General features: G+C 41.0%; 1 protein-coding gene across 1 annotated transcript in view; it reads left to right on the top strand.

The window, feature by feature from the left end:
* Positions 1-27,019, top strand: part of KDM1B (lysine demethylase 1B) — a gene marked incomplete in the record, with an annotated part of 482,282 nt that overhangs the window by 412,712 nt on the left and 42,551 nt on the right. The window contains 2 exon segments of the mRNA XM_053715839.1: positions 4,480-4,602; positions 14,058-14,210. Of these exon segments, the coding sequence (XP_053571814.1) occupies positions 4,480-4,602; positions 14,058-14,210 (276 nt within the window).

Consider the following 27,019-nt stretch of genomic DNA (forward strand, 5'->3'; position numbering starts at 1 on the left):
CTACGGGGCCAGATCCAGGGATCCCAAGGCGGCTCTAGTGGATGCACTAGTAGCACCTTGGACCTTCAAACTAGCTTATGTGTTCCCGCCATTTCCTCTCATCCCCAGGCTGGTAGCCAGGATCAATCAGGAGAGGGCGTCGGTGATCTTGATAGCTCCTGCGTGGCCACGCAGGACTTGGTATGCAGATCTGGTGAATATGTCATCGGCTCCACCTTGGAGGCTACCTTTGAGACGAGACCTTCTTGTTCAGGGTCCGTTCGAACATCCGAATCTGGTTTCACTCCAGCTGACTGCTTGGAGATTGAACGCTTGATTTTATCGAAGCGAGGATTCTCAGATTCTGTTATCGATACTCTTGTTCAGGCCAGAAAGCCTGTAACTAGAAAGATTTACCACAAAATTTGGAAAAAATATATCTGTTGGTGTGAATCTAAAGGATTCCCTTGGGACAAGGTTAAGATTCCTAGGATTCTATCCTTCCTTCAAGAAGGATTGGAAAAAGGATTATCTGCTAGTTCCCTGAAGGGACAGATTTCTGCCTTGTCGGTATTACTTCACAAAAAGCTGGCAGCTGTGCCAGATGTTCAAGCCTTTGTTCAGGCTCTGGTTAGAATCAAGCCTGTTTACAAACCTTTGACTCCTCCTTGGAGTCTCAATTTAGTTCTTTCAGTTCTTCAGGGGGTTCCGTTTGAACCCTTACATTCCGTTGATATTAAGTTATTATCTTGGAAAGTTTTGTTTTTAGTTGCGATTTCTTCTGCTAGAAGAGTCTCAGAATTATCTGCTCTGCAGTGTTCTCCTCCTTATCTGGTGTTCCATGCAGATAAGGTGGTTTTACGTACTAAACCTGGTTTTCTTCCAAAAGTTGTTTCTAACAAAAACATTAACCAGGAGATTATCGTACCTTCTCTGTGTCCAAAACCAGTTTCAAAGAAGGAACGTTTGTTGCACAATTTGGATGTTGTTCGCGCTCTAAAATTCTATTTAGATGCTACAAAGGATTTTAGACAAACATCTTCCTTGTTTGTTGTTTATTCAGGTAAAAGGAGAGGTCAAAAAGCAACTTCTACCTCTCTCTCTTTTTGGATTAAAAGCATCATCAGATTGGCTTACGAGACTGCCGGACGGCAGCCTCCCGAAAGAATCACAGCTCATTCCACTAGGGCTGTGGCTTCCACATGGGCCTTCAAGAACGAGGCTTCTGTTGATCAGATATGTAGGGCAGCGACTTGGTCTTCACTGCACACTTTTACCAAATTTTACAAGTTTGATACTTTTGCTTCTTCTGAGGCTATTTTTGGGAGAAAGGTTTTGCAAGCCGTGGTGCCTTCCATTTAGGTGACCTGATTTGCTCCCTCCCTTCATCCGTGTCCTAAAGCTTTGGTATTGGTTCCCACAAGTAAGGATGACGCCGTGGACCGGACACACCTATGTTGGAGAAAACAGAATTTATGTTTACCTGATAAATTTCTTTCTCCAACGGTGTGTCCGGTCCACGGCCCGCCCTGGTTTTTTAATCAGGTCTGATAATTTATTTTCTTTAACTACAGTCACCACGGTACCATATGGTTTCTCCTATGCAAATATTCCTCCTTAACGTCGGTCGAATGACTGGGGTAGGCGGAGCCTAGGAGGGATCATGTGACCAGCTTTGCTGGGCTCTTTGCCATTTCCTGTTGGGGAAGAGAATATCCCACAAGTAAGGATGACGCCGTGGACCGGACACACCGTTGGAGAAAGAAATTTATCAGGTAAACATAAATTCTGTTTTCTCTGTACCTGATATGCGGTGCAAACAGGATTTGTATGTAACAAGGTAGCCAGAGACTAACAGTGGTGTTAGTTGTGGTCTGATGAATAAAAGCAATTGTACTGCACTGTACGGGTCAGCGTGGAATACTATATGTTCCGACCAATTGAATGAGAATGGTGTATGCCGCTTTCAAGGCTTAGTGTCTCGCTTGATGCGTGAGGCAAATGCTGTGTGAAGCTGTGTAAGAACGAATCTGTGTTAAAAAATGAGCAGCGTAGAAAACACTATCCCAATATAGGAAATTGTGTAGCAAAGATAGAGCACTCAAAGTTGCCGCTGTAGACGGTCAGATGGATATGTCTAATAGGTATCGTGGAGACCGCAGAGGATGACTGTTTCAACTCACAGCCGCTAGAGTAAAAAAGAGCAAAGCCACACTCTGTAAATATAAATTCTTACGCGTTTCGAAGCGTGGAGTTGCTTCTTCGTCAGAGGAAATAGTATTTAACACAGATTCGTTCTTACACAGCTTCACACAGCATTTGCCTCACGCATCAAGCCAGACACTAAGCCTTGAAAGCGGCATACACCATTCTCATTCAATTGGTCGGAACATATAGTATTCCACGCTGACACGTACAGTGCAGTACAATTGCTTTTATTCATCAGACCACAACTAACACCACTGTTAGTCTATGGCTACCTTGTTACATACAAATCCTGTTTGCACCGCATATCAGGTACAGAGAAACTTTGTTTCATTATATACTTTGTCAGACATAACAGAAACTACAGCTGCTTAATGTTGCCTCAGCTGCAGGTCTAAGACATTCCAAGACAACCTAGGATTACTTTATTATTAATTTTTACCATTGCTTATGGTCCTCACACAGTAAAAGTGTAACCAACCACTAGGGAACTTTATAAGTACCTACTTGGGACACAGCAGGACACTATGTGAAGCGGCCTCAAGCAACACCTGCCTAAGGTGTATAAAAATATACCTACACACCATTACTTACCTCATACAGATTGAGGTCAGTAAATGTGAGTGCATTTCCTAATCCTGCCTTGTATTTAATACATTTTTATTTTATACAGTATTACACTATGTACTCTTTTTCTTTCTTTGCCATATTCCATCCTACACGGTGAGAGCCAAGATCCAGATTGCACTACCATACTGCGGAGAGACACCAAGCCAGCAATACCAGAGACCAGGAAACTCCAAGGTTGAAAGTACCATACACAAGCCGGCATGAAATAAAAGATCAGGACATCTTCCAACACAAGAAAGACCGCCAAGACAGACCGGAGAGAGATATAACAGACACGCAGACATTACCTCATATGATTGAGATACCCTCTGGTAAGGGCATACCACTTGTCTCCCAGTACTTTTGTTACAGATATTGTAAAAACTTGTAAAAACTTATCATTGACCATTATTGCTCACATGTAAAACAACATCTTGAATTTACAAGATCCACCTACCTGTCCGTATTTACAACTTGGACTACCTTTGTGAGATTAAGGTCACCTGTCTACTCCACTTGAGGGACATTTCATACGTACAGTTGACAAAACATCATATATATTTTTATATATTTCTAGTATTTGTAGCGCTGAATAATTTTCGACATTTCTCTTGTATGTAATTTTTCCATCAGTGTCAGGGGTACACTGAATCGTACACATTCATGCAGCTCAATACCTACACCAACCAAGTTTATTAAGAGTTTACAGGGAACATACACATCCCAGATCTACATATCTCTTAGACAGGTGTGGAAATTTACAAACGTCTTCTTAAATATATCACTACATTTACCTATCTGTTTGTGGAACAACTGAGCGCTGGTAACTTTCTTTAATACATTCCATATATATATATATATATATATATTTATTTCATTTTTTCTATTTGCCGGCCAAATAGTGTCATCAAATATACCAAAATGTGCCTAGATCAATACCTTGGGTTGTCTACTTTCAATATATATATAATAGTTTTTATAGGTAATCCCCTTGGCTGTCGGGATTTTCAGAATTGTGGTGTGCAGTTGCAATTAGTGGCCTTCTAATTGACAAAAAACAATGGCAAAGTCAAGCATGTTTGTTGTTTCTGAACAAAGGGGAGAAACTTTTACAACCATTTGTCTTATGACTGCAGTAGTTGTGTGTAAATAATTTCAATGAGAAACCCAAAGTTTGTGAAATATATATATATATATATATATATATATATATATATATTTATTTTTTGTATTTGCCGGCCAAATAGTGTCATCAAATATACCAAAATGTGCCTAGATCAATACCTTGAGTTGTCTACTTTTAATATATATAGTTTGTATAGGTAAATTAAAAAAAAAAAAAAAAAAACAGGCTCTTTCTGTTTAAACAGTGATGGCAAAAATGCTAAAAATTCTCCTGTGCGTTGTGCAAATTTTTCTATGAAATTCCCCATAGCAAAGGAGTTAAATGGACACTAAACTCAAAATAAACCTTTCTTGATTTAGTTGGCATGCAGTTTTAATTTTTTTTCTATTTTACTTCCATTATGAGACTGGGCACATTTTTTTTTACATGCACACTTTTTTGAGGCACTAGCTTTTTATGATGCAATTCTACTGTATTTGTTATATAAGTATTTTACCCTATTGGGTGATCCTGATGTAAGACTATATGTCTTTCTTGACTCCACTTTATTTTTTATACAGGGTAAACATGCCATCTTGATGTCTGTCATTACTGGAGATGCAGTGGCTGCCATAAAAGATCTGGATGATAAACAAGTAGTCAAACAGTGTCTAGTAGTACTCCGAGAACTATTCAAAGAGCAGGTAAGCCACAATATTGTGTTAGATTGTTATAAATTGTGTATAGTATTGTGAAATATTACAGTAGAGGTGCACATTGTGAATTCACAATTCTATTTAAAGGGACAGTACAGTCCTGCTGGAGGCTTATTTAAAGAAAATGTATGTTCATCAGGGTTTACAATGGCAACCTGCAGTCTGTATTGCCACAGTGGCAAGTGCGGCATCTTATTGGTGCAATGCTTTGTCAGAGTTGGTTTTAGAGGAAACTCCGTTGGAGGATATCCAAGATAGGATTAAGGCCCTCAAACTAGCTAATTACTTTATTTCTGACACGAACATGGAAGTCATTAGACTGGGAGCCAAGATGTCTGGCTTCACTGTTCTAGCCCGCAGGGCGATGTGGCTGAAATCTTGGTCAGCTGATGTTACCTCCAAGTCCAAACTATTGTTGCTTCTTTACAAGGGTAAGACCCTGTTTGGTCCTGGTCTAGCAGAGATAATTTCTGAAATTACGGGTGGAAAAGGGTCTTTTCTACCACAAGACAAGAAGAATAGACCTAAGGGGCGTCAACATTCAAATTTTTGCTCCTTTTGTAACTTCAAAGGTCAGAAGTCTTCCTCTTCCAAGCCAGAGCAGTCCAAGTCCTCTTGGAGACCCAATCAATCTTGGAATAAGGGGAAACAATCAAAGAAGCCCTCATCTTAAACTAAGTCAGCATGAAGGGTCCGCCCCTGTCCGGTACTGGATCAAGTGGGGGGCAGACTTTCCTTGTTTCATCAAGCTTGGATATGCGATATCCCAGACTCCTGGGCTGTGGACATAGTATCCCAGAGTTACAAAATAGACTTCAAGTCTTGCCCTCCCAGGGTGTAATGACCCAAATAACACTTATGATTGAATGAACAAAAGTTATAGTAAAGTCTCCTTATTTCTTGAATTTCTGTAAATAAAGTTTGAACATTTAGCATTGCTGATATATATATATATATATATATATATATATATATATGTGTGTGTGTTCCTTACGAATTACCCCTTATATTATGACTTAACATAAGGGGATGTGAGTAAGGGGTTAATATTGATACAAAGCTTTTATATTGCCATTCCTTTAAGCAACAAAGTAAACTTTAGTACTCAGTACAAGTATGACAAGATATATATATAAACTAGTTAACATAGATTTATATGACATTGGTGATTCGTGTGTTAATTGCGCAGTAAATGTATATACAAGTAAGACTCTGCAGATTATAGCAAAAATATATCACAATGCAGTCTCAGCACAAACGCTGTACTCACGAGGAGAATGGAGGATGCAGTCTGAGATCGGTTGAGACCGGAAGCAGCTGAAGGTGACGTCACCCGGTGTTCTGTGAGGCTGTCAGGTCTGGAGATAGAGCGTAGTAGCAGAGGTAACTGCACAGGAAGCAGGGAGAGTGTTGTCAGAAAACACTGAGCAACCAGGTAGGCAAATACTGCAGGAGATATCCAGCTGAAGTTAATCCCTTAGTAGAAGGGGAAGGAAACAGCTGAGTTCAGTAGCAGTGTAAGACAGGCTGATACAAGGGTGTGACCAGAATACCAAGCAATGTATTCTGGGAGCACCTAGACTTTATAGGATTATGGGATAAATGTCTTAAAGGCACAGTACACATTACACAGGGGCAGATTTCTCCTCTCAAGATTATCTGCAGACTAGGTAAAAAGAGAGGCATTCTTGAACTGCGTTCAGGACCTTTTCTCCCTGGGAGTGATTGTTTCAGTTCCACTAAGGGAACAGGGACTAGGATTTTATTTAAATCTGTTTGTGATTCCCAAAAAAGAGGGAACTTTTCATCTCATTTTAGACTTGAAGTGTCTCAACAAATTTCTCAGGGTACTGTCCTTCAAAATAGAAACCAATCGTTCCATTCTCCCTTTGGTCCAAGGGGGTCAGTTCATGACGACCATAGACCTGAAGGACGCGTATCTTCATGTTCCCATCCACAGGGATCATCACAAATTCCTGAGATTCTCTTTCCTGGACAAGCACTTTCAGTTTGTATCTCTTCCATTTGGCCTTGCCACAGCTCCCAGAATTTTTTCAAACGTTCTGGGGGCTCTTTTGGCAGTTATCAGGTTTCAGGGAATCGCGGTGGCGCCTTATCTGGATGACATCTTGGTTCATCTAGCAGAATCACATATAAGAATCTTGTTGTCTTTCTTTGCTCCCACGGATGGAAAGTGAATCTGGAAAAGAGTTCCCTTGTTCCAACTACAAGGGTGTTTTCTCCAACATAGGTGTGTCCGGTCCACGGCGTCATACTTACTTGTGGGATATTCTCCTCCCCAACAGGAAATGGCAAAGAGCCCAGCAAAGCTGGTCACATGATCCCTCCTAGGCTCCGCCTTCCCCAGTCATTCTCTTTGCCGTTGTACAGGCAACATCTCCACGGAGATGGCTTAGAGTTTTTTAGTGTTTAACTGTAGTTTTTATTATTCAATCAAGAGTTTGTTATTTTAAAATAGTGCTGGTATGTACTATTTACTCTGAAACAGAAAAGAGATGAAGATTTCTGTTTGTAAGAGGAAAATGATTTTAGCAACCGTTACTAAAATCGATGGCTGTTTCCACACAGGACTGTTGAGAGGAATTAACTTCAGTTGGGGGAAACAGGGAGCAGACTTTTGCTGCTTGAGGTATGACACATTTCTAACAAGACGATGTAATGCTGGAAGCTGTCATTTTCCCTATGGGATCCGGTAAGCCATTTTTATTACATGAAGAGAAAAAAGGGCTTCACAAGGGCTTTTAAGACTGTAGACATTTTCTGGGCTAAAACGATTTATATATAAGCATATTTTATACTCCATAGCCTTGAGGAATTATTTTAATCTTGGGAACTATGTAAAATAACCGGCAGGCACTGTATTGGACACCTTATTCTCTAGGGACTTTCCCTAATCATAGGCAGAGTATCATTTTCGCGCCTCTATTGCGCACTTGTTTTTGGGAAGCATGACATGCAGATGCATGTGTGAGGAGCTCTGATACATAGAAAAGACTTTCTGAAGGCGTCATTTGGTATCGTATTCCCCTTTGGGCTTGGTTGGGTCTCAGCAAAGCAGATACCAGGGACTGTAAAGGGGTTAAATATAAAAACGGCTCCGGTTCCGTTATTTTAAGGGTTAAAGCTTCCAAATTTGGTGTGCAAACTGTGGTGAAATTTTGGTGAATTTTGAACAATTCCTTCATACTTTTTCACATATGCAGTAATAAAGTGTGTTCAGTTTAAAATTTAAAGTGACAGTAACGGTTTTATTTTAAAAAGTTTTTTGTACTTTATCAAGTTTATGCCTGTTTAACATGTCTGAACTACCAGATAGACTGTGTTCTGTATGTGGGGAAGCCAAGGTTCCTTCTCATTTAAATAGATGTGATTTATGTGACACAAAATTTAGAGAAAATGATGCCCAAGATGATTCCTCAAGTGAGGGGAGTAAGCATGGTACTGCATCATCCCCTCCTTCGTCTACACCAGTCTTGCCCTCACAGGAGGCCCCTAGTACATCTAGTGCGCCAATACTCCTTACTATGCAACAATTAACGGCTGTAATGGATAATTCTATCAAAAACATTTTAGCCAAAATGCCCACTTATCAGCGAAAGCGCGACTGCTCTGTTTTAGAAAATACTGAAGAGCATGAGGACGCTGATGATATTGGTTCTGAAGTGCCCCTACACCAGTCTGAGGGGGCCAGGGAGGTTTTGTCTGAGGGAGAAATTTCAGATTCAGGGAAAATTTCTCAACAAGCTGAACCTGATGTGATTACATTTAAATTTAAATTGGAACATCTCCGCGCTCTGCTTAAGGAGGTGTTATCTACTCTGGATGATTGTGAGAATTTGGTCATTCCAGAGAAATTATGTAAAATGGACAAGTTCCTAGAGGTCCCGGGGCCCCCCGAAGCTTTTCCTATACCCAAGCGGGTGGCGGACATTGTAAATAAAGAATGGGAAAGGCCCGGTATACCTTTCGTCCCTCCCCCCATATTTAAGAAATTGTTTCCTATGGTCGACCCCAGAAAGGACTTATGGCAGACAGTCCCCAAGGTCGAGGGGGCGGTTTCTACTCTAAACAAACGCACCACTATACCCATAGAAGATAGTTGTGCTTTCAAAGATCCTATGGATAAAAAATTAGAGGGTTTGCTTAAAAAGATGTTTGTTCAGCAAGGTTACCTTCTACAACCAATTTCATGCATTGTTCCTGTCACTACAGCAGCGTGTTTCTGGTTCGATGAACTAGAAAAGGCGCTCAATAATAATTCTTCTTCTTATGAGGAGATTATGGACAGAATTCATGCTCTCAAATTGGCTAATTCTTTCACCCTAGACGCCACTTTGCAATTGGCTAGGTTAGCGGCGAAAAATTCTGGTTTTGCTATTGTGGCGCGCAGAGCGCTTTGGCTAAAATCTTGGTCAGCGGATGCGTCTTCCAAGAACAAATTGCTTAACATTCCTTTCAAGGGGAAAACGCTGTTTGGCCCTGACTTGAAAGAGATTATCTCTGATATCACTGGGGGCAAGGGCCACGCCCTTCCTCAGGATAGGTCTTTCAAAGCCAAAAATAAACCTAATTTTCGTCCCTTTCGCAGAAACGGACCAGCCCCAAGTGCTACGTCCTCTAAGCAAGAGGGTAATACTTCTCAAGCCAAGCCAGCCTGGAGGCCAATGCAAGGCTGGAACAAAGGAAAGCAGGCCAAGAAACCTGCCACTGCTACCAAGACAGCATGAGATGTTGGCCCCCGATCCGGGACCGGATCTGGTGGGGGGCAGACTCTCTCTCTTCGCTCAGGCTTGGGCAAGAGATGTTCTGGATCCTTGGGCACTAGAAATAGTCTCCCAAGGTTATCTTCTGGAATTCAAGGGCCTTCCCCCAAGGGGGAGGTTCCACAGGTCTCAATTGTCTTCAGACCTCATAAAAAAACAGGCATTCTTACATTGTGTAGAAGACCTGTTAAAAATGGGAGTGATTCATCCTGTTCCATTAGGAGAACAAGGGATGGGGTTCTACTCCAATCTGTTCGTAGTTCCCAAAAAAGAGGGAACATTCAGACCAATCTTAGATCTCAAGATCCTAAACAAGTTTCTCAAGGTTCCATCGTTCAAAATGGAAACCATTCGAACAATTCTTCCTTCCATCCAGGAAGGTCAATTCATGACCACGGTGGATTTAAAGGATGCGTATCTACATATTCCTATCCACAAGGAACATCATCGGTTCCTAAGGTTCGCATTCCTGGACAAGCATTACCAGTTTGTGGCACTTCCGTTCGAATTAGCCACTGCTCCAAGAATTTTCACAAAGGTACTAGGGTCCCTTCTAGCGGTGCTAAGACCAAGGGGCATTGCAGTAGTACCTTACTTGGACGACATTCTGATTCAAGCGTCGTCCCTTCCACAAGCAAAGGCTCACACGGACATTGTCCTGGCCTTTCTCAGATCTCACGGGTGGAAAGTGAACGTAGAAAAAAGTTCGCTATCTCCGTCAACAAGGGTTCCCTTCTTGGGAACAATAATAGACTCCTTAGAAATGAGGATTTTTCTGACAGAGGCCAGAAAATCAAAACTTCTAAACTCTTGTCAAATACTTCATTCTGTTCCTCTTCCTTCCATAGCGCAGTGCATGGAAGTAATAGGTTTGATGGTAGCGGCAATGGACATAGTTCCTTTTGCGCGAATTCCTCTAAGACCATTACAACTGTGCATGCTCAGTCAGTGGAATGGGGACTATACAGACTTGTCTCCGACGATACAAGTAGATCAGAGGACCAGAGATTCACTCCGTTGGTGGCTGTCCCTGGACAACCTGTCACAGGGGATGAGCTTCCGCAGACCAGAGTGGGTCATTGTCACGACCGACGCCAGTCTGGTGGGCTGGGGCGCGGTCTGGGGACCCCTGAAAGCTCAGGGTCTTTGGTCTCGGGAAGAATCTCTTCTCCCGATAAATATTCTGGAACTGAGAGCGATATTCAATGCTCTCAAGGCTTGGCCTCAGCTAGCAAAGGCCAAGTTCATACGGTTTCAATCAGACAACATGACGACTGTTGCGTACATCAACCACCAGGGGGGAACAAGGAGTTCCCTGGCGATGGAAGAAGTGACCAATATCATTCAATGGGCGGAGACTCACTCCTGCCACTTGTCTGCAATCCACATCCCAGGAGTGGAAAATTGGGAAGCGGATTTTCTGAGTCGTCAGACATTTCATCCGGGGGAGTGGGAACTCCATCCGGAAATCTTTGCCCAAATTACTCAATTGTGGGGCATTCCAGACATGGATCTGATGGCCTCTCGTCAGAACTTCAAGGTTCCTTGCTACGGGTCCAGATCCAGGGATCCCAAGGCGACTCTAGTAGATGCACTAGTAGCACCTTGGACCTTCAAACTAGCTTATGTATTCCCGCCGTTTCCTCTCATCCCCAGGCTGGTAGCCAGGATCAATCAGGAGAGGGCATCGGTGATCTTGATAGCTCCTGCGTGGCCACGCAGGACTTGGTATGCAGACCTGGTGAATATGTCATCGGCTCCACCATGGAAGCTACCTTTGAGACGAGACCTTCTTGTTCAAGGTCCGTTCGAACATCCGAATCTGGTCTCACTCCAACTGACTGCTTGGAGATTGAACGCTTGATCTTATCAAAGCGAGGGTTCTCAGATTCTGTCATTGATACTCTTGTTCAGGCCAGAAAGCCTGTAACTAGAAAAATCTACCACAAAATATGGAAAAAATATATCTGTTGGTGTGAATCTAAAGGATTCCCTTGGGACAAGGTAAAAATTCCTAAGATTCTATCCTTTCTTCAAGAAGGTTTGGAGAAAGGATTATCTGCAAGTTCTTTGAAGGGACAGATTTCTGCCTTGTCTGTGTTACTTCACAAAAAGCTGGCAGCTGTGCCAGATGTTCAAGCCTTTGTTCAGGCTCTGGTTAGAATCAAGCCTGTTTACAAACATTTGACTCCTCCTTGGAGTCTCAATTTAGTTCTTTCAGTTCTTCAGGGGGTTCCGTTTGAACCCTTACATTCCGTTGATATTAAGTTATTATCTTGGAAAGTTTTGGTTGCAATTTCTTCTGCTAGAAGAGTTTCAGAATTATCTGCTCTGCAGTGTTCTCCTCCTTATCTGGTGTTCCATGCAGATAAGGTGGTTTTACGTACTAAACCTGGTTTTCTTCCGAAAGTTGTTTCTAACAAAAACATTAACCAGGAGATAGTCGTGCCTTCTTTGTGTCCGAATCCAGTTTCAAAGAAGGAACGTTTGTTGCACAATTTGGATGTAGTTCGTGCTCTAAAATTCTATTTAGATGCTACAAAGGATTTTAGACAAACATCTTCTTTGTTTGTTGTTTATTCTGGTAAAAGGAGAGGTCAAAAAGCAACTTCTACCTCTCTCTCCTTTTGGATTAAAAGCATCATCAGATTGGCTTACGAGACTGCCGGACGGCAGCCTCCTGAAAGAATCACAGCTCATTCTACTAGGGCTGTGGCTTCCACATGGGCCTTCAAGAACGAGGCTTCTGTTGATCAGATATGTAAGGCAGCGACTGGGTCTTCACTGCACACTTTTACTAAATTTTACAAATTTGATACTTTTGCTTCTTCTGAGGCTATTTTTGGGAGAAAGGTTTTGCAAGCCGTGGTGCCTTCCATCTAGGTGACCTGATTTGCTCCCTCCCTTCATCCGTGTCCTAAAGCTTTGGTATTGGTTCCCACAAGTAAGGATGACGCCGTGGACCGGACACACCTATGTTGGAGAAAACAGAATTTATGTTTACCTGATAAATTACTTTCTCCAACGGTGTGTCCGGTCCACGGCCCGCCCTGGTTTTTTAATCAGGTCTGATAATTTATTTTCTTTAACTACAGTCACCACGGTATCATATGATTTCTCCTATGCAAATATTCCTCCTTTACGTCGGTCGAATGACTGGGGAAGGCGGAGCCTAGGAGGGATCATGTGACCAGCTTTGCTGGGCTCTTTGCCATTTCCTGTTGGGGAGGAGAATATCCCACAAGTAAGGATGACGCCGTGGACCGGACACACCGTTGGAGAAAGTAATTTATCAGGTAAACATAAATTCTGTTTTTCTTAGGATCCATCATAGATTCCCTATCTATGAAGATTTGTTTACTGCGTTTAGAAAAGCAAAGATTACTTCTTCTTGCCTCTCTCTTCAGTCTACTTTCTGGCCATAAGTAGCTCAATGCATGGAGGTAATTGGTTTGATGGTCGCTTTCATGGACATCTTTCCCTTTGCTTGTTTCCATTTGAGAGCTCTACAACTCTGCATGCTCAGACAATGAAATGGAAACCATTTGAATCTGTCCCAGAGGATAGATCTGGACCAGTTGACAATCGACTCTCTTTCGTGGTGGATATCTCAGGATCATCTGTCTCAGAGAACATGTTTCTAGAGACCATCTTTGGTGATTGTGACCACGGACGCCAGCCTGCTAGGTTGGGGAGCAGTTTGGGACTTTCGAGTGAAGTCTTCTCTTCCAATAAATATCTTGGAGTTGAGAGCGATCTTCAAATGCTCTAGTGGACTGGCCTCAGTTGTCTTTAGCCCGGTTTATCACATTCCAGTTGGACAACATCACCTCAGTGGCTTACATCAAGCACCATGGAGGAACTCAGAGTATTCTGCAGTGGGCGGAAGCTCACTATTGTTTTATATCTGACATCCACATTCCAGAAGTGGAAAACTGGGAGGCGGACTCCAGTGGGCTCTCCACCCGGAGGTGTTATCCAGGTTAACTCTCAAGTGGGGGGTGCCGGAGTTGGATCTGATGGCATCTTATCAGATCGCCAAGCTTCCGTGGTATGGTTCAAGGTCAAGAGATCCTCAGGCTGCTCTGATATATGCTCTGGCGGTTCCTTGGGATTTCGGTCTAGCATACCTGTTTCCTCCGTTTTCTCTCCTTCCACGAGTCATTGCTCGTATCAAACAGGAGAGACCGTCTGTAATTCTAATAGCTCCTGCATGGCCTTACAGGATCTGGTATGCGGGCCTTTGACTCTCGGGTGCTATCTGTCGATCTTTTTGAAAGAGGTACATAACACAACTTTTTAGAAAAAAATGTTTGGATCAACTCATGTTTTTTTCATATTATTCGAAATATATACATAATTCTTTTCTCAATAATTCTTCAGAAAAAAAGACTCCAATCAAAATCTTTGTTCATGCCCTTTGGTCTCATTGATTCCAATTTATATACCCAAAACATTTTCCTCATCTTCAACAAATGTTCTCTCTCTCCACCCCTTCTAGGCCTATCTACCTGTTCTAAAATTTGAAACCTAAGTTGGCTGATATTATGACCCATAGAGAATAATGTTTATTAGATACTTTAAAATATATATCTTAATATTTTCTTTTTGCTATGATATATGTCCAGTTCCTTTACTTCACTTTTTTTTTTAATTTAGGAAGTTCCAGTCCCAGTAAAATATTTTGTCACACGGTGGGCAAAAGACCCATGGGCACAAATGGCTTATAGTTTTGTTAAGACTGGTGGAAGTGGAGAAGCATACGATATACTAGCTGAGGATATCCAAGGGAAAGTATTCTTTGCTGGTGAGGTAAGTTTTGTTTTCAAAATCAGTGTAAAGTCTTGCATTCTGTATGTAGTTATACATTAAATGAGAGTAATTGTCTCAGTGTGAATGGAGCATAACAGGAGAAATTTTAAGTGTTTTTGCGATTTGAGTTCCATTGCTGTAACCATCTCAACAGACCAACAAGAGAAATATTTATAGGGAAATAGTCTGTTTAATTTTAAGGGCCATAATACCCAAATGTTTAAACACTTGAAAGTGATGCAGCATAGCTGTAAAAAGCTGACTAGAAAATATCACCTGAACATCTCTATGTAAAAAAGAAAGATATTTTACCTCAAACGTTCCTCAGTAGCCACATCCCATTGTAAAGGATTTCTAAGCAGCATATTAGTATGTCTGTCCCGCGACAGCTGAAAGGATGAGCCTTGTGCACTCTCATGTTATTTCCCTATTCAGTGTAACAATGAAATCTCATGAGATCACAGTAAAAGAGTTCATGACCTCAGCTCTGCTAATGCTGATTGGCTGCTGTTCATTTCTTCATTTTTTTTTATTTTTTTTTTACCTGTAGCTGGCAGCTGAGTATAACATTTTACACAGAACTTACTCTGCTGAGCTGAGGAGATTGTGGGGTAAAATATCTTCCTTTTTTACATAGAGATGCTCAGGAGATATTTTCCTGTCAGCTTTTTACAGTTATACTGCATCAGTTTCAAGTGATTTAGCATATGAGTATTATGTCCCTTTAATCATTGTCATATAGTATTCATCATTGTTAAAAGGATTTTGCCTTTTATATATTTTTTACTTCATTTGTGCAGGGTCTGTTACTTCCTGTCACAGCCTCACAAGGGGGCTGTGGTCTCTACGGGCTTGCAAAGGAACCACCTTTCCTTTGATGTAGACTAAGAGACATCTTCTCAAGCTGCAGTAAATTTATTGCCCACGCTCAGTAGAGGACTTTTGCTGCAAAAATAATGTGAAAGTAGAGCTGAGGTTTTGTAAAACCTTCTCTTATCATACTAAAGGCAGTGACTATACTGCTTATTTTGCAAGATAACAAGTAAGTTGTGTATATATATATATATATATATATATATATATATATATATAATTTCTTTCCATGTGGCATGGAGAGTCCACAAATCCATTCTAATTACTAGTGGGAATTCAACTCCTGGCTACCAGGAGGAGGCAAAGAACACTCCAGCAAAGCTGTTAAGTATCACTTCCTCTACCCATAAACCCCAGTCATTCTTTGCCTTATTCATCAAGGAGGTGCTCTGAAGAAAATATTACATTTAGTCATTTAATGGCTAGTTTCCCTTTCAAGACAGGACTGGGGTAATGCTGTGTCCATGTTATTCTCTTGAGTAAGAGTATGAGTAGCTGTTAGCGGCTGGAGGTCGCGGGTAGTCCTTGTTATCCCTGTATTATTTCTTTATTTTATGTATCCGCATGTTTGGGATATTTTGCGGCTTGAGCAGTTACCTGGCCGTCTGCCAGTGACAGGGTTGCCGTCTCAAATTGCCTTTTGATGGTTCTAATGTAAGACTTGAACCGGTTAGGCTGTATGGTGTGTGGAGTATGTGTTTTCACGGTCCAAGGTATTTACCGTGCTCTCTCTGTCTCTTCCCTTCAGTCTGTCTTCAACTGATAGATAATAGACCGAAAGTAACACAAAGACTACATGTAGATTGTCTGCACAGTTGTTTTACATTTGGCACACCTACTTAGGATCCCTGTCTGTCCGACTTTAACATGATAGAGCAGTGTTTTTCACGGACCAATGTTTTTTACCCTTTAAAATTGGGTTATTTGTAATCTACTGTATGTACTTGCCTCAAGGTATGCTTTGTATGATTGAAGCACAATCATTTCTTGCTCTTTTGTTAACCCTTTACTTGCTAGATCTCGGGTTGGGGTTTTCTAGCTTGAGAAATTAAGCTCATTATGCCTCAATTTTTTCTGTCTGTAAGGCAGTACTTATTGATGAAAGCGGATGACTGTTGCCAGGGTTGCGTTAATTTTCTCTGCAGGTCTCATGGTTTCTGTCTTAATAGAAAGGACAGCACCTTTTTGTATAGCGACGCTGCTACTGTTGAGCCTTTTATGGTATCCCCTTATATTGGCTACAGGGGGGGTTTAAAGGATCTCTGGGGGTAATTTATTTATTATTGTCCCTCAGTTTGCTGTTTGCTATCAATTTTTTTAAGAACTTTCTTTGCAGTAAATTTTGTGCAGCATGTCAATAATGGCTACCGGGTGGCAGTGCACACTTCAAGCTGCCCTTCCCGCCACGGACAGTGTTTCTGATAGTTCAAAAAGTTAAGGCTTGTATTGTGTTTTACTTGCTTGTTTTTATACTATTAAACAGTGCCCTATTACTTTTGACCGGGTTCATGTTAAACATGCTCCTGGTGAGATAATGCTAAGTAGGGGAGCGGCTTAATATGGTGATCCTATTTCTCCCTATGTTTCTATGTTATATCCGGCATCAGTGAAGTAATAAAGATAGGACTTCTGCCGGGAACCGGATTCAGCACCTTTCTGTTAATTAAAGGTTTATGCCTTTTCATGTTGGGCTTAGTTTTTGCCCGTCGTTGGGGTATGTTACTGGGGTTTGAGGGGTTTCCTCTCCCTTTCTGAGCATATTTTCTGTATATTATGATTTCACTACCTACGATAGTATTTTCTGCCTAGGATCTTCTGGTCTTCAGAAGTTCTTTTAATGTATTTATTTACAATTAATGCCATCTGGTGGTGAATTAATATTATTACATCTAATATTTAAAGGGATACTGAACCCAAATTTTTTTCTTTCGTGATTCTGATAGAGCATGTAATTTTAAGCAACTTTCTAATTTACTCCTATTATCAATTTTCTTCTTTCTCTTGGTATCTTTATTTGAAATGCAAGAATGTAAGTTTAGATGCCGGCCCATTTTTGGTGAACAACCTGGGTTGTTCTTGCTGATTGGTGGATAAATTCATCCACCAATAAAAAAAGACTTCTGAATAAAAAAAAAGCTTAGATGCCTTCTTTTTCAAATAAAGATAGCAAGAGAACGAAGAAAAATTGATAATAGGAGTAAATTAGAAAGTTACTTAAAAGTGCATGATCTATCTGAATCACAAAAGAAAAAAATTGTTAAGTTTCCCTTTAAGGATTTTTCATCTGACGTGTATTCTATTTTTGATACATATCAGATTCTTTTTCATAAAATATCCTCTGAGAGTTTTATTCTATATAGGGTGATCATAATGATGTCCTATTATACTTTCTCATGTTCTCATATTTAAGTTTTTCCGATGGGAACTTAGTATATATGAGCTAATTTTCCCCTTATTTCCTGCCTTTTAAAATAATTATCTTGGCAGTACAATTTTAATAATGATGTCTGCAAGTTAATAAATGGTCATATGTATTTCATATACATTATGTACTGGTTTATATTTGGTACATGGTACATGGATAATTATTAAGATAATTATCTTTCATTTTGAGATTATTTTTATTTTATATTATATTTTATTCTGAGGTACTGCATTAGTGTCTGTGACATCCCTTGTCCCATAGGACTATTATTTGTCTGGGACATCATAATTTGTCTGTCTTTTGCCACTCTGCCCTGAATGCCCCAGAATTTAAGCGGGACCAGGCCTGGTCAGTACCTAATGGGAGACCCCCTGTGGTGCGTTAGGTTTTTTGTTATATATAAATCTATATATTAAGAGCCTAGTAATGTCTTGGGAATCTTTTTGGAGTGCACTCCGGCATAGCCTAGTAAGCGGAGGGTTAGCAGTTTTGTCTCCTGCTACAGCTACTTGCTCCTTGAATATGTGTTCGCATTAATTTCTTCTTATCCTTTTTTGGATAGGATTCATTATAATTTTCATTTAAGAGGCGTGGGGGGGGGTTGTGGCTCTGTGGTTAAGTCAACTGCCTTACAATCCAGGTTGTGAGTCTGATCGGCACAGCTTCTAATTTCTTTCGCTCTCCTTTTGGTCACATATGAAATTATGAAGCCTAGGTCTGTTGCATCTTGCTCCCGACTAATCCCGGAAGTTAAGGAGAGCCAAGTCTGGGAGTAGTTCTGGTATTTCCATTGTTTATGTGCTTGCTCCAGAGTGAGAGAAATGTTAGATGGTAATGCTTCTATAAATTCTAAAGGGCAGTTCTTAATCCTTTTAGTTCAGGATCAGTTCATGTCTCTCTAGGACATGTTTCTACATGTTCCTATTCACAAGGTATTTTTTCTATTCTGCGGTTTGTCTATTTGGACATACGCTTCCAATTTGTAGCCCTTCCTTTTGGCCTAAGCTTCTACCCTTTGAACTTTTTTCGAAGGTTCTAGGGGCCCCTTTTTAACCTGATCCAAAGAATTGCGGTGGCATAGTGTCTGGACGATATCTAGGTTCAGGCGCCATCTTTTCGTTTAGCAAGAACCTTACTGATTCTCTGTTATCGCTTCTCAGCTCATATAGGTGGATGGTGAATCTGGAAAAGAGTTCCTTGATATCAAATAAGGGTATGTTTCTTGGGGACGATCATGGACTCAATCTACATGAAGAAAATCCAAGCTACTTGCGGCCTGTCTTTCTCTTCAGTCCTCTGTCCATCCATCAGTGGTTCTGTGTATGAAAGTCATGATTTCTTGGTGACTTTCTTGGACATTACTTCTTTTGCTAGTTTCCATCTGAGACCTATACGGTTATGCATGCTCAGACTATGGAAAGTAGACCTCTCGAACCTCTCTCAGGGGATTGTGTTAGATGTACGGATGATGTAATCTCTGTCTTGGTGGCTCTCTTAAGACCATCTATCCCAGGGCTCATGCTTCCTGAAACCATCTTGGATGATTGTGACTTCGGATGCCAGCCTTTCGGGCTGGGTTGCAGTTTTGGGTTACTTAAGAGCTCAAGGACTATAGAATCAATGTACCAATAGCTTGGCCTCAACTGAGTTCGGTCTGGTTTATCGGATCTCAGACGGACTACTTACCTCGGTGGCATATATCAACCACCAGCGAGGAATCGGACCTTAGCAATATAGGAGGTGACTCGAGTTTTGCAGTGGGCAGAACCTCTCACCTCATTTCTGCCATCCTCATCCCAGGGGTGGACAACTTTTTTGATTTTCTGAGCAGACAGATTTTTCATCCCGGAGAGTGGACCCTTCTTTCTGAAGTATTCTCAATGTTCTAAGATACAAGAAATAGAGGGCACCACATAGTGCAGATCAGCAGGTCATACCAAGCGACTAGTGAAGATATATCAATCCTACTGACGTCATAAGATGCACAAATGTGCAGATAAGGCAAGCCGGATCCACAAAAGTCGTCCGGCAGACTCTCAGGCAAATCTGTACCAGGGGTAATCCTCATCCCACCGTAATAGGAGTCCAGGGATATCCACTCAAGGCCACAAAGAACACCCAACAGCCAGTCAAAGGCAGTAAAAGATGCCAGTTAGAACAAAAATCCGGATAATACAAAATGGAAATAAAAAGCAGCAGCAGCGAGATAAGTAAAAAGTTTTAATAAAGTGCTTAAAACATCAGCAACGTGTTTCTCTGTGACACAGAAATTATGCCACTTGGGGAAGTCTCCCTAAGTGTGATGCGGGAATCCAGATGTGGACCCGTTGCCTAGAGGGATGTGGCTGCACCTCACTGACGAGGCCCACAATAGGCCGAAAATGTACGTCTGGGGTTTTGCTGTTTCTCTCGTTCAGAGAGGGATTGCCTGGTATTTCAGGGCTGGACTGTACTTTGAAGTCAGGATCAGACTGATATGCTTCAGGAAAGTGTTTCTCTGTGAAAGGCACATGTTGAGCAAAAAGAGGCTGCTTCTTGGGTGGTAACTAGCCATAGAACAAGCTATTATGCTATTGTTCGTTCCCAGGTTGAGTGCTTCTCTTTTTATTTTTCCACTTTCTGCGCATCTGAGCATATCTTGTTACATATTCTCAATGTTGACTCTCAGGTGGGAGTTCCGGAGTTGGCTCTGATGGAAACTCCATTCTTCCAAAATAGGGCTCAAGATCTAGGGGTCTGCACGCAGCTCTGGTTTGCGCTCTGCCGGTTCCATGGAACTTCTTTCTATTTTCCCTCCTTCACTGGGTGATGGCCCATATCACTCAGGAGTAGATTTCGGTGATCTAATTGCTCCAGGGTCTCGCAGTATTTGGTTGAGGAACTGGTGAAGATGTAGTCCTTTCCCTGTAAGAAATTGCCTCTGAGGATTGATTGCCTCTGAGGATTGATCGTCTCTGAAGAAGGACCTTCTGCTTCTGGGTCTTTTTCTGTATCCTAACCCAGATTCTCTGAAGCTGACTGCTTGGAGATTGCCTAGTCTTATCTAGACAAGGTTTTTCCGGAAGGGTGATTGATACCATGTTTTCAGGCTCGTAAGTTGGTAACTAGCAGTTTTTTTCCATAAGGTGTGTCGTACATACCTTTTCTGGTGGGAATCTAGAGGTTTCACTTGTAGTCAAGTTAAGGGGTCCTCGCATTTTTGTCTTTTCTTCAGGAAGTCTGCAGAAAGGTCTGTCAGTCAGTTCTCTGAAGGGCCAGGTTTCTGCCTTTTTGATTCTTTTCCTCTAACGTCTGGCCGACGTTCTGGATCTTCAATTCTTGGTTCAGGCCTTGGTTTCAATTAGACCTTTGTTTGAATCTGTCGCTCATCTGTGGACCCTCAATCTAGATAGATAGGTAGGTAGAGGAAGTGGTACTTAACAGCTTTGCTGCGTTTTTCTTTGCCTCCTCCTGGTGGCCAGGAGTTGAATTCCCAATAGTAATTATAATGGATTTGTGGACTAAGAAAATAATTTATCAGGTAAGCATACATTATTTTTTTTTATTATTATTTTTTTTTTTTTAAACTAACGGAGCACATAACCCTTTATAATCTGGCCTGTTAGGGTTCCTTGAGGGCTGGAATTGAGAAATACTGTGTTATGGTATTATCACTTATTCTGGCAAGTTTGCATAGTTTACCCAGTGTGGGACACGTTGAGAAGAGGTGGAGTTGTTTGATTTCTTTTAATATAAAAGCCCAGTTTTTATTTTCTTATTTTTACCTTTTTTCTAAATTGGTGCTTTTTGCATTGAGAGGATTTTTCTTATGGGTAAACAACGGACAACACACACAGCTGGCCAAAAATACACTGGGGGAGGGATGTATTGGGAGTATTTGGTAGTGGCACCATTACTCCTTTTGGGAGTTAGTTCAAGTCTGCCACAGGTGTCGCAGGGACATGTCCTTTGCCTCGTCCTTTTAGGAAGTCGGTATACTCCAATACCATTTCCTGTACTGTTATGTTTCAGCACTGGTTTGGCTTTCTACTGTATTCTGTTCTGTCTTCCAGTAGTTGGGTGCCTATGGGTAAGTACTTGATATTCTGGCGCTCATATAAGCCTGTTGGACAATATAAGTATTTGTTATTATACTAAGTAGCCTAGAGACACTATTATCTATAAGTTTTTTTGTTTTGTTTTTAGTTAGCGCTTCTTTTAAAATAAATATATTTTTCTTTCTAATGACACTGTGAGTGCACGGATCATCTCTAATTACTATTGGGAATATCACTCCTGGCCAGCAGGAGGCGGCAAAGAGCACCACAGCAAAGCTTTTAAGTATCACTTCCCTTCCCTCAAACCCCCCAGTCATTCTCTTTGCCTACGTTAAGCAAGGAGGTGGTAAAGTTTAGGTGTCTGAAAGAAAATTTCTTCAATCAAGAGTTTATTTAAAAGCAGAGCAGGTTTGCCCTGATCTTTTCTGGGGTTTAGCCGTAGTCCACATCAGTCTCTTCAGTAGAGCAGTGGTGGCTTTTCAGCAATTAGGAACTTGTGGGATATAATTCCCACTGTGCCTCTCAATCAGTTATTGCTGCCCTAACTTGAAAGCCTGAGTAAGATTATTCAGTCTTTCTTCTTTCCACAGGTCCATGTGAGGGAGGAAGCCCTTTCATACCAGGTGAGATGCCCTGCTCCCGGGCAGATTTACATTGAGGTAAGTGCCAATTTTAATTCTCTCAAGGAAGAAGGGATTTCCTGGCACTTTAACAGTTAACTCTATTTTGGGACCTAAAGGCAATCATCCTATTATGGGTAATGGGCTATTGTATGGCAGTTGGTACAGGCACTGGGGACGAGGATTTTCAGAGGCTTCTCTGATGGAGAATATTTTATTGAGGCTCAGTCAAGGTTTTGGTGTCCGGTGTATTCCGGACAGAGTGAAGTATTTGGTGTGTGTTTTTTTTTTTTTTTGTTGAGCATTACATTAGGATGCTTAAATCTTTTGGAAAGGCAGTTAATGGCTGCCGGGAGGTTCACTTAGACACGCCCACGATGGGCGGGCTTCTCTGAAGCGGCAAGTGGTTTTCTTTTGCGCGCTTTTTTCCTCTTCCGGTGTGTATCGAATGGTAGAGGATCCGTTGCGGTTTGGCTTTTCAGAAGGACGATGTCAATGATCGTTTGAGAGCCGGCTAGTGCAGCTGTGGTGGGAGTCCGGATCGCTAACTGCTATTGATTCCGGCAGCCAGCAGGACAGGTAGGCACCTCAGCCGAGCTTGCTGAGGTGTAGAGGTTGCCTGATTTTTCTGTAGAGCCGCTGCTCTGCTGTTAAAAAAAACAAGGTGTCAGTTTAAAATTTAAAGGAACAGTAACGTGTTTTTTTTTTCTCAATAAAAATTAGTGGAATAAGAGTATTTCTTTCATGTAATTGGCAAGAGTCCATGAGCTAGTGACGTATGGGATATACAGTCCTACCAGGAGGGGCAAAGTTTCCCAAACCTCAAAATGCCTATAAATACACCCTCCACCACACCCACAATTCAGTTGCCTCCTATGGAGGTGGTGAAGTAAGTTTGTGCTAGATTTCTACGTTGATATGCGCTTCTCAGCATGCTGAAGCCCGGTTCCTCTCAGAGTGCAGTGAATGATAGAGATGTGAAGGGAGTATTACCTATTGAATGCAATGGTCATCCTAATGGAGATCTATTTCATAGGTTCTCTGTTAACGGTCGTGGAGATTCATCTCCTACCTCCCTTTTCAGATCGACGATATACTCTTATATACCATTACCTCTTCTGATTCTCGTTTCAGTACTGGTTTGGCTATCTACTTTTATGTAGATGAGTGTCTTTTGGTAAGTATGTTTTCCTTTATTTAAGACACTCTTAGCTATGGTTTGGCACTTTAAATGTAAAGTTCTAAATATAATGTTTGTACTTATATTTGCCATGATTCAGGTTTATCAGTATATTTCCTTTTTTACAGACTGTCAGTTTCATTTTGGGAAATGCACATATATATATATATATATATATATATATATATATATATATATATATATATATATATATATATATATATATATATATATATATATATATATATATATAAATAAAAATTCTTACCTGAAATTTTTCCAAATTGCGGGCTGTTAGGCTCGCGTGTGCGCAAAATGCTATAATTTATTGTCATTTTTGGCGCAAGACTTTTTTGGCGCGAGAATTAAGTTTGTTGACGTATTTTCATCATTTCCGGCGTCTTACTTGGCGGCGAAAATTTTCACGTAGTTGCGTCATCTATGACGCTCATGTTTGTTGCAGACGTTTTTGGTGCCAAAAAATATTTTGTCAGTTGTGGGCGTCATACTTGGCGCCAGACTTTTGACATTATTTAAGTCTTCATGTATTTTTGCTTCTGGTTTCCAGAGGCTTATTCTGTTTGCATTTTTTCCCATTCCTGAAACTGTCATATAAGGAAATTGATAATTTTGCTTTATATGTTCTTTTTTCTATTACATATTGCAAGATGTCCCAATCTGACCCTGTATCAGAATCTACTTCTGGAATGCTGCTGTCTGATGTCGGTTCTACCAAAGCTTAGTGCATTTGTTGTAAACTTGTGGTAACTGTTCCTCCGGCTGTAGTTTGTGTTAGTTGTCATGATAAACTTTCAAACGCAGACAATATTTCCATTAGTAATAATCCATTACCTGTTGTTGTTCCTTCAACATCTAATGTTCAGGATATTCCTGTTAATGTGAGAGAATTTGTTTCTAATTCTATTCAGAAGGCCCTGTCTGTTATACCACCTTCTAATAAACGTAAAAGGTCTTTTAAAACTTCTCATAAATTCGATGAATTTTTAAATGACCGACAGCATTCTGATTTATCTATCTCTGATGAGGATCTATCTGGTTCAGAAGATTCTGCCTCAGATATTGACACTGACAGATATTTATATTTATTTAAAATGGAGTATATTCGTTCTTTATTAAAAGAGGTGTTGATTGCATTGGATATGGAGGAGACTAGTCCTCTTGATATTAAAACCAGTAAACATTTAAATTAGGTTTTTAAACCTCATGTAGTTATTCCAGAGGTTTTTCCAGTTCCTGATGCTATTTCAGAGGTAATTTCTAGGGAATGGAATAGTCTGGGTACTTCATTTACTCCTTCAAGGTTTAAGAGACTGTACCCTTTGCCGACTGATAGATTGGAGTTTTGGGAAAAGATCCCCAAAGTTGATGGGGCTATCTCTACTCTTGCTAAGCGTACTACTATTCCTACGGAAGATGGTACTTCTTTTAAAGATCCTTTAGATAGGAAGCTTGAATCTTATCTAAGGAAGGCTTATTTATGTTCAGGTCATCTTCTTAGGCCTGCTATTTCTTTGGCTGATGTTGCTGCGGCTTCAACTTTTTGGTTGGAAACTTTAGCGCAACAAGTACCAGATCCTAATGTGTATAGCATTGTTAAGCTAATCCAACATGCTAATAATTTCATTTGTGATGCCATTTTTTATATCATTAGAATTGATGTCAGGTATATGTCTTTAGCTATTTTAGCTAGAAGAGCTTTATGGCTTAAATCTTGGAATGCGGATATGACTTCTAAGTCAACGTTGCTATCTCTATCTTTCCAAGGTAATAAATTATTTGGTTCTCAGTTGGATTCTATAATTTCAGCTGTCACTGGGGGGAAGGGAGCCTTTTTGCCTCAGGATAAAAAATCTAAGGGTGAATTTAGGGCTGCTAACCGTTTTCGTTCCTTTCGTCAGAATAAGGAACAGAAAGCTGACCCTTACCCTAAAGGAACGGTTTCCAATTGGAAGCCTTCTCCAGTCTGGAATAAATCCAAGCCTTTTAGAAAATCAAAACCAGCCCCCAAGTCCGCATGAAGGTGCGGCCCCTCATTCCAGCGCAGCTGGTAGGGGGCAGACTTCGATTTTTCAAGGATGTTTGGATCAATTCAATCCAAAATCAATGGATTCAGAACATTGTTTCTCAAGGGTACAGAATAGGTTTCAAGGTAAGACCGCCTGTTAGAAGTTGCTTTCTCTTACGCATTCCAGTGAACCCAGTAAAGGCTCAGGCTTTCCCGAAGTGTGTTTCAGACCTGGAGTTATCCGGGGTAATTGTGCCAGTTCCATATCTGGAACGGGGTCTGGGGTTTTATTCAAATCTGTTCATTGTTCCAAAGAAAGAGAATTCTTTCAGACCAGTTCTGGATCTAAAAATTTTGAATCGTTATGTAAGAATACCAACATTCAAAATGGTGACTATAAGGACTATTCTGCCTTTTGTTCAGCAAGGGCATTATATGTCCACAATAGACTTACAGGATGCTTATCTTCATATTCTGATTCATCCAGATCATTATCAGTTCCTGAGATTCTCTTTTTCTAGACAAGCATTACCAATTTGTTGCTCTTCCTTTTGGGCTAGCAACAGCTCCAAGGATTTTTTCAAAGGTTCTCGGTGCCCTACTCTCTGTAATCAGAGAGCGGGGTATTGCAGTGTTTCCTTATTTGGACGATATCTTGGTACTTGCTCAGTCTTTACATTCTGCAGAATCTCACACAAATCAACTAGTGTTGTTTCTTCAAAGACTTGGTTGGAGGATCAATTTACCAAAAAAGTTCCTTGATTCCTCAGACAAGGGTAACCTTTTTAGGATTCCAAATAGATTCAGTATCCATGACTTTGTCTCTAACAGACAAAAGACGTCTGAAATTGGTTTCAGCTTGTCGGAACCTTCAGTCTCAGTCATTCCCTTCAGTAGCTATGTGCATGGAGGTTTTAGGTCTCATGACTGCAGCATCGGACGCGATCCCCTTTGCTCGTTTTCACATGAGACCTCTTCAGCTTTGTATGCTGAACCAATGGTGCAGGGATTATCACAATTAATATCCTTAAATCCCAATATTTGACTATCTCTGACTTGGTGGTTAGATCACCACCGTTTGGTCCAGGGGGCCTTTTTTGTTCGTCCAACCTGGACTGTGATTTCAACAGATGCAAGTCTTCCAGAGCTGTCTGGGGATCTCTGACAGCGCAGGGGGTTTGGAAATCTCAAGAGGCGAGATTACCAATCAATATTTTGCGATTCTCAGAGCTCTTCAGTTTTGGCCTCTTCTGAAGAGAGAACCGTTTATTTGTTTTCAGACAGACAATGTCACAACCGTGGCGTTTGTCAATCATCAAGGTGGGACTCACACTCCTCAAGCTATGAAAGAAGTATCTCGGATACTTGCATGGGCGGAATCCAGCTCTTGTCTAATCTCTGTGGTTCATATCCCAGGTATAGACAATTGGGAAGCAGATTATCTTAGTCGCCAGACTTTACATCCGGGAGAATGGTCTCTTCACCCTGATGTGTTTCTTCAGATTGTTCAGATGTGGGGGCTTCCAGAAATAGATCTGATGGCTTCTCATCTAAACAGGAAACTTCCCAGGTATCTGTCCAGGTCCAGGGATCCTCAGGCGGAAGCAGTGGATGTGTTGTCACTTCCTTGGAATTATCATCCTGCTTA

Source organism: Bombina bombina, chromosome 5, assembly GCF_027579735.1.
Source record: "Bombina bombina isolate aBomBom1 chromosome 5, aBomBom1.pri, whole genome shotgun sequence".
Lineage (NCBI taxonomy): Eukaryota > Metazoa > Chordata > Amphibia > Anura > Bombinatoridae > Bombina > Bombina bombina.